The sequence below is a fragment of the Colletes latitarsis genome, chromosome 6 (genome assembly GCF_051014445.1).
Source record: "Colletes latitarsis isolate SP2378_abdomen chromosome 6, iyColLati1, whole genome shotgun sequence".
Lineage (NCBI taxonomy): Eukaryota > Metazoa > Arthropoda > Insecta > Hymenoptera > Colletidae > Colletes > Colletes latitarsis.
The window spans coordinates 22,897,365-22,915,823 of NC_135139.1; the positions used below are offsets into that span (position 1 = coordinate 22,897,365).

The following is an 18,459-nucleotide window of genomic DNA, read 5'->3' on the forward strand; positions in this document are numbered from 1 at the left end:
GTCAAAATAAAACAAGCACCAGATTATTTCCTATAGTTATCGTTTTATTTCGATTCAAAGTCTAAACTAACGGCACGCGAGCTAAAATTAAACAACACGCGATAAAATTCGGAGCATAATTGAAAGCGATTCGAAGGACCCAGCACTAGTTACAGCACTGGGTGCGAGGAGGAGAGAGGGATGCGGCTACGGTTTCTTCGCGACTCTCTCCCTTCCTCTCGTGTTCCCCCACTTTCCGAAATATAGATTAATAAGGGTAACGGGGTAGCCTAAAGAAGGGGTGTGCGATCCAAAGGGTGTTGCGTAGCGAGTAAAAGGAATTACTACGATAAAAGAAGCTCGAAAGATCGTAAAAGACGTGTGCGATCGGAAAGTATGGCCACGGAATAAACGAAACATACAGAAGCAATACCCGGTGGAAAGAGAGTAGGTAACGGGAACAGGGGTTGGCGAGTGGAAGGGAGAAAAGGGATGGTACCGACGGCAGTGAGGAAGCAGTAGCGCCTTTAAAGATGGCTTCCGTGGGTAGTAGCGTGCCGTGTAGCTTCCAAGCATAAAAATGATCGAAAACCCTTACGAAGCCGCCAGTGTCGGATAGTTCGCACGGTAGAGACGGTGGAAAGGATAAAATATTCGTTCGCGGTGTGTCGCCGCGGATCGCCGTAAGAATGTTCGCGATTTCGGAGCATTCGACCGCTTGAAGAGGAGAGAAGAAGGATCTATCTCGGCGTGATGAGAGAGAGCAGGGAAATATAGCGGTGCTCGTCATTCTACCCCGTCTCGAGTGACAGTTGCTTACGTAACGGATTATTCTCGCTATGATAACGATATTCCAGCCGCGGACGTGAAACAAGAAACTATTTTACCAGGTTATTCGCGGCGCTGGCCAGCAGCAATCCGCTAGAAATAAGCATCGCGACTGACCTGAATTTTCACTGTCTGTTGTCGCGATATCGCGTACCACGCCGCCGTTCGACGCTCCGCTCATCGTTATCTTTGTCTCGGATTCGCCGGAAAGCCACGTCCGAGCATTTTTCGGTCGAATGAAATTATGACAGCGGCGCTCGTCATGGAAAACGTGAATTGGGATCCTGGTGAGTAAACGGTGCATCGTAAACCTAGTCGCTTGCGCTATTTTACCCTTTGTTTTCGTCGTTTGTTCTTTGAGGGACGCGTTGCAAACGCCACGCCGACCTAACAAATAACGCTGCCTCCCCGCGCGTCGCGTACGCGGATTTTTACCGGTACGCGAAACTTGGAAAAACTTTAACGCGCCGCACGCGATAGGTGCTTCGCGTCTATTTCTGTCGGAAAGTTTCAAAACGGCTCCACGCGAGCATTTTAAGTGTACAATTGTAACAGAAGAGCTATTTACTACCTGCTCGTGTCCGCGTGTATTTTTACTATTCTCGAGCGTTTGTCGCGCATTATTAACTCGCGAACGGAAGCGTTCAGCGGGCAGCCGTTGAGTTCCCCTTTTCAGCGAAAAGAGTCCCTCGAACTGGTCGCAGGAAATTAATTTATCGATCAGGTGCTAAATGTGTCGTGAACTGGATGCTTCCGTACCGTTCTCGAACCACGCCGAGATTCTTTTACAATACGAACGCCGATAAGAAACCGAGCACCAACGCCCGCAACTTTCGACGAACGATCGCGTCGTAGGATTTCGATTTTCGAGTAGGTTGAACGATCGTTCTCTCGTTTTCAGCGTTGTCCAAGCTCCTGAATTCTCTGCAGGAGAACAAGAACGAAATACCGAGCTGCACCGAAGAGGAGTTTGGATTCCTCAGCGATTTATTGCAGTCCAAGGAGTTGAACGCGTTGGTGAACGTTCACAATAAGATTGTGAACAATGTCAAGGACGACAAGTTCTTCCCGGTGCTCTCGAATTCCATGGACATCGACATCGAGGTTTTAGACATGCTGTCGACCAAGACGCATCTGTCCAAGGACTGCAAGGAGCTCTTCCATCTCCTCCAAAAGCCTCACATACAGGTACTACTTAAATTTCATTCGAATTTTCTAAATTCCTTTTTAGTGGAGGTCCAAAACCCGTACTTCTTTCTCGTCGTTATTCTACTGTCTCTTTCGCCCAAATCGATACAATACTGAGATTGCTAGGATACCGAAACCAAAATAATTGGTATAGCTAAAACGTGTCTGAGATATTTCTTAAACCGTACAGCTCCTCTTATATTATCTAGAGAAATGCAAGTTCCATCGATCTCTGAACAATTAATGGGAGAGAAACGTTGTCGCAGGGTCTATTGTGCGCCCACGATTCGGTTGCCCAGAAAGACTACTATCCCCGATTGCCGGACATACCTCTGGAAGTCGACGAGGACGAGGAGACGGTGAAGATCGTGCAGCTGGTCAAGTCGAACGAGTCCTTGGTACGTCAGATAGGCCGCACGTTCGGTACTTAGAGTGTTTTTGAGGTTTTCCCCTTGATTAACACGGTAAAAAGAGGATGTAGTACAAACTGATGGCTCACGATCGACGGAGCCGAATAAGGATAGAGAAATAACTAGCGATAGCGTAACCGTTTTAGCGTAATTACGTCGATTTGCATGGGAACTTGATCCTGATTAATCCTTTGTACCGACGTAGACGCGTCGTGTTCCCGTAATAAGTACCGTAGTATCGAATACATATCCTCGAGCATCGCGCGAGCGATGCTCAAAAACACTTCTTAAGTAATCACGTGTTTCTTTCATCGTCAAACTTGCTTCGAAGTGTGGCACTGGCATTGAACCGATCGTGGTAAGTCGTCTTCAAGCCAAAACATGTACAGGCCTGTAAACGTTTCATGCGTATCGTCGATTCGCAGTACGATTTTATAGCGTTCAGTTTTTCTTTCTTTCTGTTTCTTTTCGTTCACGTTCTCCTTGTTTTCTTTTCTTTCGAGTTCGTTAAGTATCTAGTTAGAATAAATTTTTTTTTTCCCCCCCCACCCTGGCGATCTCTATACTGGAATGAGAATAGAGCGTGGGCGATAAGCGTGCTGTAAATAGAACGCTGTTTGTTTTCCTTTACACTAATTCGTTGATTTCGCTTACATCTTACTTTACACACCTTGCGTCCACTTCAATCCCCCGTTGGTTTGTGTTTTTCCGTTTGTGATTTTTGCTTGTAAATAAAACGATTTCTCTATCGTAACAATTGTATCCTATGTTATTGTCCCGCATGTCCTCGTGTAAATGTCGCTGATCTCTCGAGGTAACGCGACGCCGGGTTTTCATCTGCTTTCCCGTCGGCGGACGCGCGAAATTTCCACCGGTGTCGCCGTATCTCGAGAAATCCCAAAGGCGAGCGAGCGTTTGCACCCGACACTTTTGAACGCTGTCGCGGTTTTCGATCGAGTCACGTATCCGCGCGTACGATCGATGAATACGGTTTACGCGACAGCTTCGATCGAGCGCGTGCGTGATCGATGCTCTTTCTTTTTTTTTTATTTTTTTTCGTTATTTTTTTAAGAAAAACGAAGGCGCTCCGTAACACGCGCAACTTACAACGCAATGAAAATATTAGTTTGCACGTTGACAATAGGGGGCGACGATAAAAACGTGCGAGCTCACCGGCAAGATCATGATAGCGCGAATAATGCATGGCGGCGCGGCCGATAGATCCGGCCTCATTCACGTTGGGGACGAAGTCTGCGAGGTCAACGGCATCAGCGTCGAAGGAAAAACTCCGGACGGCGTTCTTAGAATACTGGTAGGTCGCTGCTTCTCTTACACCTTTCGCCGGGTATTTCGATCTAGACGAAAATTAGAAATCCTAGATCGAAATACCCTCCTCGTAACGCGTTTCGTTCTTCGATCGAAATTTTTCTGGTGCGTGGTAATTACGCGCATAAAAGACACGTATCGTATCTTTCAGCAAAATTCGGAAGGTACGATCACGTTTAAAATAGTGCCAGCGGACAGCAAGGGTGGTATTCGGGAGAGCAAGGTAAGTCCCCGAAAGCACAGAGCCCCCTCGTCCAACGGGAAACGTTTTCGACTCGAAAACTGTCCTCGAAAGCCTCTCCGGTTGGACGAGGACCCTAAACTCCGAAGAACGGTTTAAAGGGAACTGTTGTTGCGCGACAGGTGCGAGTGAGAGCGCACTTTTCGTACAAGGCCACCGAAGATCCTTACACGCCTTGCAAAGAAGCTGGACTAGAGTTCGCCAAAGGCGACGTTCTCCACATCGTCAGCCAGGACGACGCTTATTGGTACGACTCCAATGCCTAGACTCGTTGTTTCACCAAGTATTACGCCAGTATTACGCCCCAATTATCTTCGTTTCGAAATAGGTGGCAGGCCAGACGCGAGGGTGATCGAAATACGAGAGCTGGCCTGATCCCCAGTAGGGCTCTTCAAGAAAGACGAATTATTCTCGAGAGACAACAAAAGGAAAAGACCGACGACGACAATATAAGTAAGTCACGCGGTGCGCGGCGAAACATTGGATCATCCTGGAACTGTTCGCGCTGCTTGCATTTCAAAACAACTCCATCAAAGTTCGATATTTTTATCATTAACGGTTCTCATCGCTTGCAAATTTCCCAACGTTCTGCTCCATTTTTCTAGTCTTAACGTGATTTCTGAGTTTACGTGCGATACTAACGAACTATAACGTTAATGCTAACGAAAATAAAAAGGAAGACTAAAACGATGACTGTCGGGTTTGCGGCTTCAACGAGCTCAATGAGATTACGCGACGATTCCGTGAGCTGGTCACGGCTGATCTTAACGTATGATGGCCTGACGACCTAACCGTCGGTTAGGCTTGTGTTCTATTCCAGTGTCTTTGCCTTCATTGTGCCCCGGTCCCAGTACCTCTTCGCACGCCTCGTCTACAAAGTGCAACTTACAGGGGGTAAAAACTAAAAAAATCATGTATGACGCTGCAGAAAACGACGATTTCGACCGGGAAGAAATACCGACCTACGAAGAGGTCGCGAAGCTCTACCCGAGGCCGGGTCTGTACCGACCCGTGGTTCTGATCGGACCACCGGGAGTTGGCAGGAACGAGCTCAAGAGGCGGCTCATGGCCACCGATCCCGATAAGTACAAGACGCCCGTGCCTTGTAAGTTTCATCCCCTGGCCCTGTTTATCCCCACTGATCTCGTATTAAGTTTCATCACGAAGCCCGCGTAAAACGGAAACTCCCAAACGATCCCCTTCGTATCGAATGATGCGGTTCCAACTGTAATCCGACAGCTTCGTCTTCGTTTGCAGATACCTCGAGGCCACCGAGACCCGGCGAAGTAAACGGCAAAGAGTATCACTTCATGAGCCGTGAAAAAATGGAAGAGGAAATCAACGACGGAAAGTTTATAGAGTACGGCGAATACAAGGGCAACCTGTACGGTACTAGTTCCGAGAGCGTCAGCTCGCTAATAAACGCTGGATACGTGTGCCTGTTGAACCCGCACTATCAAGCCCTTAAGATGCTTCGAACACCGCAAACGAAACCGTACGTGATTTATGTAAAGCCACCGAGGTTCGAAATATTGAAGGAAACGAGGAACGACGCCAGGGCAAGGTCCACTTTCGACGAGAGCAACTCGCGCGGTTTCACGGTAACCAATTATTAAAACGGAAACGTAGCCCTTTTCGATCGCCTCTACGATCGTTCTCGTTCTTTTTAGGACGAGGAGTTTAACGAAATCCTGCACAGCGCAGCCAGGATAGAATTTCTGTACTCGCACCTGTTCGACGAAGTGATAGTGAACGCTGACCTCCCCATGGCGTTCGAGCAGCTGGTGAACGCTGTTCATCGAGTAGAGTCGGAACCTCTCTGGGTGCCTGCTTCGTGGGTTCAATAAATTTTGCTTAGACCGAAGACAAGTTGGTCGCGTACAAGCATCAGTATGTTTGGAAACGTTACGCTCTCAACGCCGGACCTTATCACACACTTTCGTCGATGCTTCTTTCCTTCAGATTTTTCAGTAAAATGAATTCGTATTTTATCGTCTACTCCTCCTTGACGTTTCCATCGTTAGGCATGTATAAGTGTTTTTTGCTGCGAAAGTTCCACGTTCGATTCGGGTTAAAGGAACATTTTCTTTCACGTTGGGCATAGATCGTTCTCCGCCGGTTTGATTCTCGAAACCGGTAGTCGAAAAATACCGATTACGTCTCCTTTACGTAGAATCATTACTGCCGCTAAACGTTGCGATATCGACGGAAGGTTCCCGCGTCTCTGATCTTGTCGCGAGCGGCCAAGTTTGAAAGTGTATTCGGGGGAGGGCGGGCGAGTCGCGTTAAACTTATTGCCGTAAGTTTTGGGATCAACGATTGCAAATGGAAAATCGAACGCGATCTGGAATTTTCGGGCATCGGAATCGACGCATCACCTTTGATCCCAATTGTTGTTGATTGTTGCCAAATATAAGTATCTTACCTAGAACACGGTGGGTATCGTCCCACGATTATTGTATTTTCCACTCGATCAGCATTGCCACGATATTGCTATTTTTTTCATAATTAAACGGCTGCCAGCGCGAGGGAAATTTATGCGCGCTATCGCGTCGGCGTTGCATTGAATAGTTCATCCTCGATGTAAACTCTGTATGTTACCGAAATATAGCATTACACTTTGAAATACTTGTTACTGTTTTTCCTCTTCCGTTTCGAAGGCTTCCTTTTTTACTTTTGTCTATAGCAATTTTTTCTACCTAGTCCCTATCGTTCAACTTTGAAACACAGAAATAACCGAAAGACACCTTTTATCGTGCCGAGGAAATTACCTTATTTCCTGTGCAAAGTAATTTTCTAGGAGCTTCGACGATTTGCACGAAAGCTCGCGACGTTTCGTGTAAACGTAACGTTAGTAAACCTTGCAGCAACGAATTTTTTAGCATTCGTCCGCCAGTGATAATTGCCAATAACACGGTAGCAATGAATTACGAGAAATTGTCGATCCGTGAACTATACACTTGCTAAATCGCATGCCGACGATTGCACTATTTTTGAAGCTGATACGTTGTCACGAGAAGGCACGGAACCGATCCTTTTCACGCTGACAACATTGATTTTCAAACACGCGCAATCTTCGCGCCTCTTCGCTCCGATATTCAAGGTATCTTTAGTACAGTATTAAAAAGTAACGTACTCTATCGATCCCTCCCGACGACATATAATTCAATCGAGGACAGTCGTAACGTTCCTTGCAGATATTTTGTTGCAATATAATTGCCGCGTTCTCTTCCTCGATCCTCGAAAAGCGTTATTTGATTTAAATTATTTAGCAAACGCGTTATCGATAAGAATCACGGGAATATCTTCGATACAATTTCGCAGTTTTCAGGGACGAACCCCGTTCGATATTGTCGCGAAACCGAAAGGAAAACCGTAGAAATGGTAAAAGGAAAACGAAGGATTGACGCACTTCTGACGAAATTCGTGTTTCGCGTTTACTCGAGGGCGAGTAAAAACAAATCGATCGGGACGAAACCAAGAAGTATTGGTTTTTTTAACTCGAGCGTAGGTAGTTTGAAAACATATTTACGCAACGCACACTACTCTTTGCGAACAGCTAGGAGGCTGGTAACGCGAAGCATTCGAAACACTATTTTTAGTAGACTCGGATTTTCTAATTGATCTTGAATCATCGGAGCTTTCGAGCACGTGCGTACGGATCGCATCGGGTGGCCGCGTGTTACCGTACCAAAATAGATCCGAACGATATCGAGGGAGACACACCTTAGGTGCAATAAACAATTCGACATTACCCATTTATTCGGAATTCTACGATCGAAGGAGCAATCGCGATCGTTCGAGGTGCTTGGCCAAGAAACTTGCAGTCCTTGGTGAAAAAAAAACTAAATTACTTTTGTTCCCCATTGAGCAGGTATCGAGGAGTAACACCTGGCTCGAGTCCGCGGCTGCGCGAACGGAAGAGCGTGCGGATACGACCCTCGTGATACTTTGAGAGCGAGGGTGCGAATTAAACTTTGGCCCAGTATTCAATCAACCCTTACACGAGCGGATCACTTCGTAACGGTTGCTCGATGGAATTAACGACGCCTCGGTTCTTCGTCGACGATCCATTTTCTACACGCGGCTGGAAATTTCAAACGCGTAGCTGCTTCCTAAACGGCGGTTATATTTTTTAACGGTACGCTATCGCGAAAGAAAACGCAACTGCGAAGCTCGCACGCTCGAGGGAGCTCTACGATGTGTTTGGTGGACGAAACCAAAACAGGTAAATCCTTTCTCGAACAAAATTTTTCAAAATAAAACTTCGCGAAAGAATAACGAGCGCGTTGGCTTGTTTTGAATTTTATTTTACGATTATTTTCGCGGAATCCCCTCGCAGAGAAACGATCTGTAGCGAGGAATATTTATTTTTTAGCAGCTCGTCGCGGATTAAAGGACCACTAACGAGTTACGGTCATGAGATATTAAGCGACAAATTTACGGATCCCAACGGCTCGGCGTCGACCTCGTTTAAAATTAAACCGAACCTGGTCACCAGAGGAAAGAACTTTCTTACGTGGAAATGGGAACCGATCCATCGAACGAGGCGCTCGGAATCATACAACAAGGTTCGCTGGAATTTGTCACCGAGGTTATTGTCGGCCTCGAAATGTGTCAATGACACGGTGTCGCACGTGATTATCACCAAGGCACCATTATTATTCTAGATGAACTCGCGTGCGTGCTATTGACATCGGCAGCCTTCACCGGTTCGTCGGGTTCCCTTATGAATTTTCATTAATCGTGTGTTGTATTTGGGGAACAGGACCTGTAACGCGCCTCTTAATGATACCCTTAAGATGGCTGTCTGGCTAGACGGCTCGTCGTTCCCAGAGAAACTTGTTTACTAGAAAATTACGTACCAAATATTCGAGTGTCGGACGGCCGGTGTTATTTTTAAGAGAATTCGAAGAAACGTAGATTTTACGCTTTGGCTGTTCGCAAAGTACGGCCAATCATCGTCGGAGAACACGCCCAACTAAAAGTTAATCGAACGTAACTTCCGTTTCGTGCCGGTATTCGCGTTTCTCGGTAACAAAGTTACGAGTCGAAACAACGTTGCTTCGTAGATCGGTCCAAGAACACGATCGTTTTCGATTAAAGATTAAAAAAAAAACTCCAAACTCACGACTGTTTTAAAAGGGAAAAAGAAAACTTACTTTCGAAGAAATAAGCTTCGATCTTGATTATGTTTTAATCGTAAGCAGATTAAATTGCGGAAAGTCACGAGCGGTGGTTGTATCAAGTTCGTGTTTCTTCTTTTAATCTGCTTGCAATTTCTTATCGCCACGAGCAGTGCCCTCTGAAAGAAACGATTTTTATTATATTATTCTACGATATAGGCAACGATAAAAATTCTTTTCAGGGATTAAGGAAATATCAGAGCTCCTTCTTTGTTAGTATCTTCATACATAATGAGATAATATTGTTTGTTGCGCAAAGTTTCAGCTCCCGTCCATCGAGACCACTTCAAGCATAATATTATCATGAAATTCATAATAAACGATTAGCGAAGAGGGAGCCAAGATGCAGATTAATATTCAGTTTACGGGTAAACCTGAGCACTAATATTAGTAGAAGAATATATAAAATAATACCGAAGAGTGATAGCTCGAATATATTAACAAACAAGGAGATGTTTTCTCGATCCCTAAAAATAATTTATATTTTCGTTAACGTTAGGCTGGCGAATTTGAAATAACGCTTCTCCGTCAAACGCAAAAAGCATGCAACCTTTCTCAAACTTGACAGGTGGAATGAAAATAGCTTCTTTGTAACTTTATCTTCGTTTCTCAATAATGCCATAACTTCCTCGTGCCCGAGCGCAAATTCGAATTTCTGCGGGCAAAATACGCTTTAATTATTTTCGTTCGCGACCATCGTTTATGCTCTTTTCTTCTTGACAGATGTTTCGCGGAATACATTTTCAATTTCTGAAAAGCAACGTTGAAACGCATATCGCGTTAACGCGATCGCTATCATTCTCTAATTAGAATTCGGAAGAAAAACCGCTCGAACGACTCGGATTAGTCACGACGTAAAAATAGGAAATGTTAAATAACAATCTAAAATTGTTTTCCGTACGCCAATGTACAACGCTCGAAATTTATTCTGCGATGAAATCAATTTATTTCGTCTCTTCCATCTCCGTCGCCTTCTCTTTTTCGTCTTATATCCACGCTAAAGAGTCTACGCGAAAGTAAAGAAAGGAATTTAAGCCGTGAAATGTAAATTTCCGAAAATCATAATTGTAAATGTGTCGGATGGTATCTCGATGTGGGAAATTCGCAGCGCTCGGGGCTCGACGATCGACAATGACTTTGAGAGATCGTTAAACGGTTGAGAGTTTCGTCGAAGACGGCATAATCGATAGATTCTCGTGCATAAGAGGATTCAAAATATTGGCTTAACGCCAAAGATGAGGACGACAGGCCTCTCGGGCAAGTGTAACGCAGCCAAAATAAGCACCAGCAAAAAGACGAGTGAACGCGGTCGCGTAAAGCTAGCTCTACGAGAACGTCATCGCGTTCGTGAGTACCTATCGACACTGGGATCACGAGTCCTGGTGACAAAAACCTACAAAATGAATCGAACGCGTCTCGAGCTGGCCGTCGACGCGATACCGTGTCTCGTTCGAAGATAGTTAACGCGATCGCGTCTTTCAAACGGCTAAACAAGAGTCGGAGAAACATTTCCGTGGAGCTGTTCGAACGGGGACCCGAGGGGGAAGAGCCGTTTCCACGATCGCGGCAAGATGTTACAACGAGTAGAGGTCGATCAATCTGTTTAACGTCGTTTCGACCGCTGGCCGTGTTTACAGTATTCGGTGAAGCCTGCTGGATCGACGATGGCGTGGAATCGAGGGAACAAAGTGACAACGAGCAACGAGACCGTCTCCAGGAGGACTTCTTTATCCAGTGGAACCAAGTACGACATCGGAGACAGCGTGCTTCTATCTACGGTGCAACGAAACGCTCGCCAAGTAAGCGATCTACTCGTGTTTCTCGACGTTTACGATTCTCTGCTTTGCTTTCTGCTTGCGTATAAAGCGAGCCTCGAAACGCGTCATCGCCGCCAAACTGATTTAAGCGTCGTTTATAAACCATTTCGCTCGTAGATCGCGCGCCGGACGGCCCCCGTGATTTCTTTTTCACGATCGATGAGTTTAGCCGAGCATTTCTCAGCGTGGGTTTCACGTCCCACAGGTGGGCACTTTCTATTATTTAAGGAGCCGATTGGAAAATTCCATTCGTTAACTTCAGCGACGATAAAAAGATAATTTTATTCTGGATCGAGTATATTCGTCGCTTCGCCTTTATATTGATTTTTTCGACGCGTCGCAAACCACCTTTAAGAATCAAGCGTTACAGTTTAAAAATTAATTCGCTGTTCCCTCTCTGAGATCTAAGACGAATTAATCCAAACGACCATGATATATTCATACTAAATAAATAAATATTGTAACATTGTTTCGAGCCAGTCGCTGAGCAAAGAGCCAAGAAAATCGAAGGCACATGCGCTCAAATCGTGGAGTAGGTTGCGTACGCGAGATCGGAGTACATGTGACTTCGATTGCCTTGACTCTGCAGTCTGTACATTCGCGCCTAGGTGCTCGCTACCAAACCATTAGAAGCCAACGATCTCGAATATGGTTCGACGCCGCGAAAAATGTCTGATATTCTGATTAAAGAGTCGATCTGAATTTATTTATTCAACCAGTCTAGGAGAAGAGAAATCAATCTCGAGGGTTTACGGAAAGAGGAAACGTCGCCCCCGAATATCGATAATATCAAACTTTAATAGCCACCGACCGTCTCGTCGAGCTACGCGACGACTTAACCGACATATAAATAGCGATTAGTCGAAACGGATGCGGTAGAACTCGCGTGCACGTCTTGCGAGGCGATCCGGAAGGCACGACTCGCTGTCCAAGGAACTTCTCCTACTCCGGGACGCGCCGACACTTGCCGCTCCGCGATCCGCGATCCGCGACACGGACGCGTCAGTGATTTCCGAGAGTTTCCGCGGGAACGTTCGAGTTTCAACGCGCTTTTCCCTCCCCGGAAGCTCCTACGCCAACAAATCTTCCGCGTTTATCGTAAGTGTTCGAGTACCGTTTCGTTCATTACCTTCTTACCCCTGACCCGCGTTCAACTTCCGCTTCGTTTGCTCCATATCAATATAACTCTTCACGTCGACGATCAAGGAATATATTCTGTAAGTTTAAATATAGAATCCGAGGCGAAATGAACCCCTTGTTGTACGATTTAATCACGGGTTCGAACGTGGTTGTTTAACTTTTGTTTAAATTTGTTCGCGGAACCGTGTTGATTTTAATATATCAGAGTTGGCGTGAAGAGATTACGACAAGGGGTTGAGGGGAGGTTCGAAGGAGAGAGGCGTATAATGTGGAGGGATGATTTGGACAGAAAGCACGACGGATTCTCGAGGACAGCTGGCAGGTAAACGGTCTCCAGGCCGCGCGGGTAAAGTGCAACTCTTCGGTAAAGGGCAGTACCTGCAAAGTGAACAACTACAGCATCGTCGCCTCTAGGGGAGAGCTCGCTCGAAATAACTGCGCGGCGAGAGAGACGCCGGCGCCGTGCATCGTTAACAAGAAGAGCAGGGCGATCCTCGACGCGAGCACCCGCGCCAAACGCCGGGATAGCTTTCTCGAGGAGGAGTTCTCGGTCAAACAGCTCCCCCAGGACGCCGTGGGATCGAACGAACTCGGAAGGATACAGAAAGCCATTCGCAAGTCGTTCTCCGTTCCCATAAATCTAACAGAAGGTACGCCATTTTAACGTTCGTCGTTTTCCCTAAATTTCCGAGTCCTACTTGCCACGCTGTTCCTGCAAACCGTAAAATACATTTTTATTTTATCGTTAAAATACAAAAATCAGTTTTCGAATCGAGCTTACGGACTTTTAGAATTTGCGGAAACGACAGAGTTTCTATTCCCGAGCGATAAAAGTATCGATCGATGGTTCTTGGGTGAACATTTTTGAAACGAAAGAAACAGCGATTGGCAAGGACGACCATCGTGAAAGTATCTATTGCAAAGCGAGTGGTCGATGATATTAACTGACTCTGGACGGTCAGCCGACCTTGGGAAATGTCAGCCACGACGGAAATTGCTTCCTTTCAGGCCTTTCAGCGGCGGAGAAGACGAGACGAAGGGCGACCGAGGAGGGTATTCTGAAAAGGTCTTCGGCTTTTTTGGCGAATCTCACCCATTCCGCGAGCAGAATCGCGAACGGTTCCTCGAAACAAGAGAAACCCTGTTCGAACGCGTATCGTTCGGGCGCCTCGCCTAAACACTCTACTCTGAAGGGATACTTTTCGATCCTGAGCAGCGTTCCTAGCGACCAGCAGCCTCCTCTGCGACGTTCGCCGAGCTTCCAAACGCTGCCGGTCGAAAGGAAGAAGAAGAGCCCCGCTCGCGTGAAGAAATCCGTGTCGTTCAGTTCGGACACGAGCTTCGAGGAAAAACGCTTGCCTTTCAGAAGAACCGCTGTTCACGACGTCAAGGTCTACCACAAGGGAGTCTTGCAAGGTACACCCCGCGTTTATACCGCTTTCCTCCCCCAATTGCAACGGCACTTCCGCGAGATTAGAGTCAATAAAAAGAACATTACGATCGCGTTTACTCTCTTGTTATCATATCCTCGTCCTCGTTCTCGCCATCGATCTACGAAGAATATACTTCCTCGGCTTGGTCGCCTTTTCCGGCCGCGGCCGCGGATTAGCGCGTCTTTCTTAACGTCATTGTTTTCTTTGGAAATCCTTCAAGGGGACGGATCTATATGCACGGTGCTTCGAATGCGCGAACAAAGGAACCAGTAATTGAAAAGCAATACGACGCGCCGGACGTACGCGAAATCTCTTATTTTTTTCACGCGGTTTTTGCCAAATTACGTAAACGTACGTAGACGACCTATTTATTAGTTCTTCTATTTTCACGCGTTACGAAACGAGGCTTCGGAAAAATTATTTTAACCCGCGTCTACCGTTTCTTTAGATCGCAGCGCGCTCGACGATAAGATCGTAAAAGTGCCACCGTCGTGGGAAACACCCTCCGAGGGCCGGTCGGCCCTTCTGAGGGCGGCCAGGGATGCCGACGACACGGCTCTCCATCAGATCGCCGCTCGAGTCCGAAAATTTGGATTCGGCGACATGGACGTTAACGTGGTCGATAGCAGCGGCAGGGTAAGTGGTCTTTCCTCGTGCAACTTTCGAAATTGAATCGCGTAAACGCGCGTTCGATCGAGAACGTCGTTACGACTATCGCCGTTACCAGAAAACTCCGGCGTAAATTTACCAATGTCGTCGTTTATCGATAAAACGAACGGACGTTTAACAATTTCGGATTTCCAACTTTACGGAACTCGTAACTATTATTTGCGTCGAATTCGTACGTGTAAACGTCAACCCAACGGATTACGACAGAAATATCCGCAACGTCCGTAAATCTAGCGCCAAAGGTAGTCGAGCAACGAAGACCATTTAATGAAACAGGAACGAGGGAAAGGCGTTATCTTAACGACTGTCGCGCTCGTCTTAATATTCCAAAGTTGCGTCGCGTTGCTCGCGTTTCAAATTATTGCCGCAATAGAGTTCCGTGTGTAGAATTTCTCCCGCTGACCGCATTCCATATGCGGCGACATCGTGCTATAATTAAAACAAAATTGTTGTTTGTCCGTTCGAACCGAGTATGCGGTTGGCCCGCGTCGAAACGAGCGAATAGACAGCGAGACGCGACGCGCAACTGTTTTCAAGCCGATCGACGAATCTTTCGAACCCGTTGTATCTTCGTGCGACGCGAGGGCTCGTCTTCGTGGCAAAGTTAGTTCACAGAAGTACGCGGCTCGTTTCCTTCCGTGACGACTCGATCTGCACGGAACGGAAAACGTAAATTTACACGGCAAAAGGCGCCATCGATATCTTCCGAGGCGCGTTGCGTGCACGGTCCCGGAATCAGTGGTGGTCAAATTTAAAGATGCCACCGATCGAAAAAGTCTTCCAGGTACTAATACGAAAGATAGATTACGTTCACAGCCGATCCGGATATTATTTGTTTCTTTTCCTTATTATAACAGACGGAACGAAATACGCGGTTTTCCGTCCAAGTAGCTTTTCTCGCGATAAATTTATTTCAAGGCTCGTAGATTCCGTGCTTATTGTGATTAACCACCTCCGTCAAGCGTACCATCGAATAAAAAAAAAACAAAGGTTCGCGTTACGTTTGAATTCTCTTTGTATCAGACTACCTTGCAAGTTCCGAATTTAGCACTGCAACTTGAGTACTTCGTACTATGAAATTTTCTTTTCTCCTGCCAAGTTACGAGTCGTATCCTCGACTTGCGACCTAATATATCGTCCGTTACGCGAAAATACGGAAACGAGCGCAACCTGTTTGGGAGTCACTGTTCCAAACGTTTTGGGTCACGGTCGGCGGATCGGTCGAACAAGGGATTAATTAGGTTCTTGCCGACGATAATGAGTTCGTTCGAGCATCATAACATCGCTTTCGATTGGTACGTTTATAAATTCGGATTGTCGTTATCGTCGAACCCGCGGATAATCGATGGTTGAATTTCCTAATGGCGCCGATTCTCTGGATCGTAGAATCGTATTTTTACGGCTAAACAAATCCGACGGTTTCATCGATCCCCGGAAAGAATCGGACGGTTCCTTGTTGCGCGAAGCAATTACAGAACCGACGCGTGTTTGCCATAGTCCGCCGGATAAAGTAATAGCGTTTGAGCGATCGCGTCAACGTCAGTAACCACTTAATAAATTGACCCGGGTGACGTACAGCCTATTGTGCATCTTTCTAAGCCAAAGAATACGACGCGAGATTGTGCTGGACGACGAATCTTTTCCACGTTCCAATCTAAATCTACGTTTCTGAGAATTACTGTTCGGCCAATCGCGTAACGTTTGCGTCAGTATCGGGTAAAAGTGTTTGCAAACGTGTTGCAAACAAAAGAGGGAAAGGTAACGGGGCGCTCGACGTCCGTGGTTTAACGCGAAGGAACGAATAACGGTTCCTTTGAAAAGGCGGTTTATGTAATCGACGTGCTTTTCGAGCAAACTTCTGGCCAAGCCATCATTGAGGTTGTTTGTTTGCAATGCCAGACCGCCATAAGCTACATGGCTGGGAACGGTGCCTCGGCGATGTTGGAGCTAGCTCTGTCGTACGAGGGGGTGGATCCGAATATTCCCGACAACGAAGGCAACACGCCTCTACATTTCGCCGCGCAAGCTGGTAAGCGATCACATTATGCTTAAAAAGGAACAAGATGGGACAAGTGTCTCGGTTTGCGCGCGAAATTCCACTCGGTTCGCTAGATTGATAAAAGGGGGCGCCGGGTTAATAAATATTTGTGAACTCGTTACGGTACGAAAATAAGAAGACTCGATTCTGATCGAGTTACGTACGTCCTTCGCGGACAATTGCTTCCGCCTTCCGTCTCTGTGCTCGTATCGTCGACTACGGTCGAAAGAACGCGGCCACGTGGCGGGCATAAACTTTGTAAACAAAACGTTTCTCGCGCCGTTAGAAAATAATATCTGGTGCTCGATACGAGCGTAACGTCGAATCGTAGACGCGCGACGCCCGTAAGGATGCCGTCGCGTCACCGGCCGCCAGAAATAGGTAACTGGCGTACTCGGCTACTTGAAACACGCGTGGTTTGCGGTGACGTACGTACCCCGACCGACGTTTCAAGCCAAAACGCGGTCGAACGTTACGTTTGCTTGAAATATGCGGACACTCGAATCTTCGAAGGACGCCGGTTAACTTCGTACCCGATTTAATGCACGCCCCGTTTCCTTCGATCCAGGCCAAACGGAATGTCTGAACATTCTCCTCCAGAGGTGCCAGGACATCGAGGTCGACGCCAGAAACTCGTCGGGTTTCACCCCGTTGATGAAGGCAGCCCTCCAAGGGAGGACCAAGTGCGCTAAAATTCTCTTGTTCGCCGGTGAGCGTCGAATCACTTTTCTCCTCTTTTCGCCGCGCGAATATTAACGCGCTCGACGGTTCGTTTTTCAAGGGGCGAATCCAACCTTGAGAGACCACGGGAGAGGATTAAGGGCGGAACAGTGGGCCAGATTCTGCGGGAGGTACGTTTGCGCCGAGGTGATCGAGAGGTTCGCCAGGCACCGGCTTTTGGAAAGGTCCACGTCGTGTCGATGGGGCAGCGAGCCCGAATTAGCGGCCAAAGTACTGCAAGGGAAGGTAAATGCGTTTCAGAGTAGAAACAACGCAACGCCGGAGGGTGCAGAGAGAATAATAAATAACAATCGATACAGTTGATGCCCATTCCTACGGCTCCCATGCAACCGCCGTCCTCGGGGCTAAAATCGAAGATAAGAAGGGTCTTTCGAACCACTTCTGGACCAAATCGAAACTTCTCGCTGGTTTCGCAGCTGACCAGTGCGGCCCTTTGCGCGAGCAGTCCCGCTTTACCGAAAGCCAGCGAAGTCCCTCCCGTGGTGAAAAGTCTTCTTCGACCTCTGAGCGTCCCGCAGCTAAGGTATGGATTCGAACCTGTTCCCTCGGTTTCGATCGATCTCAGCTATGCTTATATCGTCTTTCGTACCTTTCAGAGTGACGCTAGTATCCCCGCAAGACTTTATCGAGCAATCCAAGGACAAGTTTGGATCGAATTTCACGGAAAAGATCGAGAACGCGGCGGTGAAGCCATCGCGGTCGAAGAAGAAGAACAAATAGACGGATAAAATTAATTAGAAAATTGGCTAGCGAACAAATAGAGGTACGGAAGTCGAGGAAGATTACGTTCGTTACGCGTTACGTTACGTGTTTCCGGAGATAATATTTTCGATAAATGATTCGCGCGGACTCCGATTTTACTGCAGTTCCTATCGATCGACGTAATCTCCGTTCAATCTATGGATCTACGAAACGTTTTCGAGTACGCCCGATGTGCATTCTCGGTTTCAGTTTAGAGACAACGTGTATTTACCAGCGTTGCGTAGACGTTCGCGAAGCCAGGGATCAAAAGGAGAGATAAATCATACTTTTCCTTCCAACGCGGTTGATTTAAGTGCCGTTGTACGTTGTAAGCGTAGCTGCAAACTGTTTTCGATGGAAACGGTGAAGTCGAAGGTGTAAACGTTGGAAACGGTCGAACTTATTTTTGGTTTACGATCTCGATGGGCTGTACCGACGAGCATGAGCGCGTAAAACGCGTCGAAAGTCAGGAACACCAAAGAATCGACTAGAGTTACGCGATGACTCATTGAATTCCACCGACGAGTGGACGAAATAGTTTGGAAATGTTTCTCAATCACCATCCATCGAATTCGAAGCGCAAACATTCTCCGTGATTTTTTTTTTTTTTTAAACCCAACACGCTCACAGGTACGCGAGAGCAACGCGATATTTTATAACTACGCAACGATCGTCGAAAGAACTTTTAAATAAATGTCTTGATATTAACAATTTTGTACTTA

The 18,459-nt window shown here is 46.8% G+C and overlaps 2 protein-coding genes across 14 annotated transcripts; both read left to right on the forward strand.

Annotated features, from left to right (window-relative positions):
• Positions 1-282: 282 nt before the first annotated feature.
• Positions 283-6,602, forward strand: Metro (membrane palmitoylated protein 7-like protein metro). Of its 7 annotated transcripts, XM_076766680.1 has the most exons (12): positions 283-799; positions 870-1,094; positions 1,709-1,995; positions 2,262-2,393; positions 2,737-2,763; positions 3,550-3,717; positions 3,883-3,954; positions 4,095-4,219; positions 4,301-4,425; positions 4,775-5,077; positions 5,230-5,573; positions 5,643-6,602. In XM_076766680.1, the coding sequence occupies exons 2-12, from the start codon at positions 1,052-1,054 to the stop codon at positions 5,817-5,819; spliced, it is 1,803 nt and encodes a 600-aa protein (XP_076622795.1). In that variant the 5' UTR covers positions 283-799; positions 870-1,051; the 3' UTR covers positions 5,820-6,602. The 7 variants fall into 7 exon arrangements, with proteins under 7 accessions (XP_076622795.1, XP_076622794.1, XP_076622799.1 ...); XM_076766679.1 differs by having other exon boundaries at positions 283-1,094; XM_076766684.1 differs by having other exon boundaries at positions 284-1,094; positions 1,738-1,995.
• A 1,366-nt stretch (positions 6,603-7,968) lies between these two features.
• Positions 7,969-18,448, forward strand: LOC143343008 (uncharacterized). Of its 7 annotated transcripts, none has more exons than XM_076767452.1 (11): positions 7,969-8,200; positions 8,351-8,566; positions 10,267-10,957; positions 12,405-12,765; positions 13,124-13,531; positions 13,997-14,184; positions 16,117-16,246; positions 16,824-16,964; positions 17,037-17,221; positions 17,296-17,519; positions 17,593-18,448. In XM_076767452.1, the coding sequence occupies exons 3-11, from the start codon at positions 10,823-10,825 to the stop codon at positions 17,714-17,716; spliced, it is 1,896 nt and encodes a 631-aa protein (XP_076623567.1). In that variant the 5' UTR covers positions 7,969-8,200; positions 8,351-8,566; positions 10,267-10,822; the 3' UTR covers positions 17,717-18,448. The 7 variants fall into 7 exon arrangements, with proteins under 7 accessions (XP_076623567.1, XP_076623565.1, XP_076623568.1 ...); XM_076767450.1 differs by having other exon boundaries at positions 10,796-10,957; XM_076767453.1 differs by having other exon boundaries at positions 8,351-8,543.
• The last annotated feature ends 11 nt before the right edge of the window (positions 18,449-18,459 follow it).

Excerpts from the sequence above, each read along its gene's own strand:
- LOC143343008 (XM_076767450.1), top strand. The coding sequence starts at position 8,498 with ATGGGAACCGATCCATCGAACGAGGCGCTCGGAATCATACAACAAGGT. Across the intron at positions 13,532-13,996 it reads CCACAAGGGAGTCTTGCAAG|ATCGCAGCGCGCTCGACGAT; the intron begins GTACACCCCGCG and ends CCGTTTCTTTAG. Across the intron at positions 17,520-17,592 it reads CTGAGCGTCCCGCAGCTAAG|AGTGACGCTAGTATCCCCGC; the intron begins GTATGGATTCGA and ends CGTACCTTTCAG.
- Metro (XM_076766679.1), top strand. The coding sequence starts at position 1,052 with ATGACAGCGGCGCTCGTCATGGAAAACGTGAATTGGGATCCTG. Across the intron at positions 2,764-3,549 it reads CTGGCATTGAACCGATCGTG|GGGGCGACGATAAAAACGTG; the intron begins GTAAGTCGTCTT and ends CGTTGACAATAG. Across the intron at positions 3,955-4,094 it reads GTGGTATTCGGGAGAGCAAG|GTGCGAGTGAGAGCGCACTT; the intron begins GTAAGTCCCCGA and ends GTTGCGCGACAG.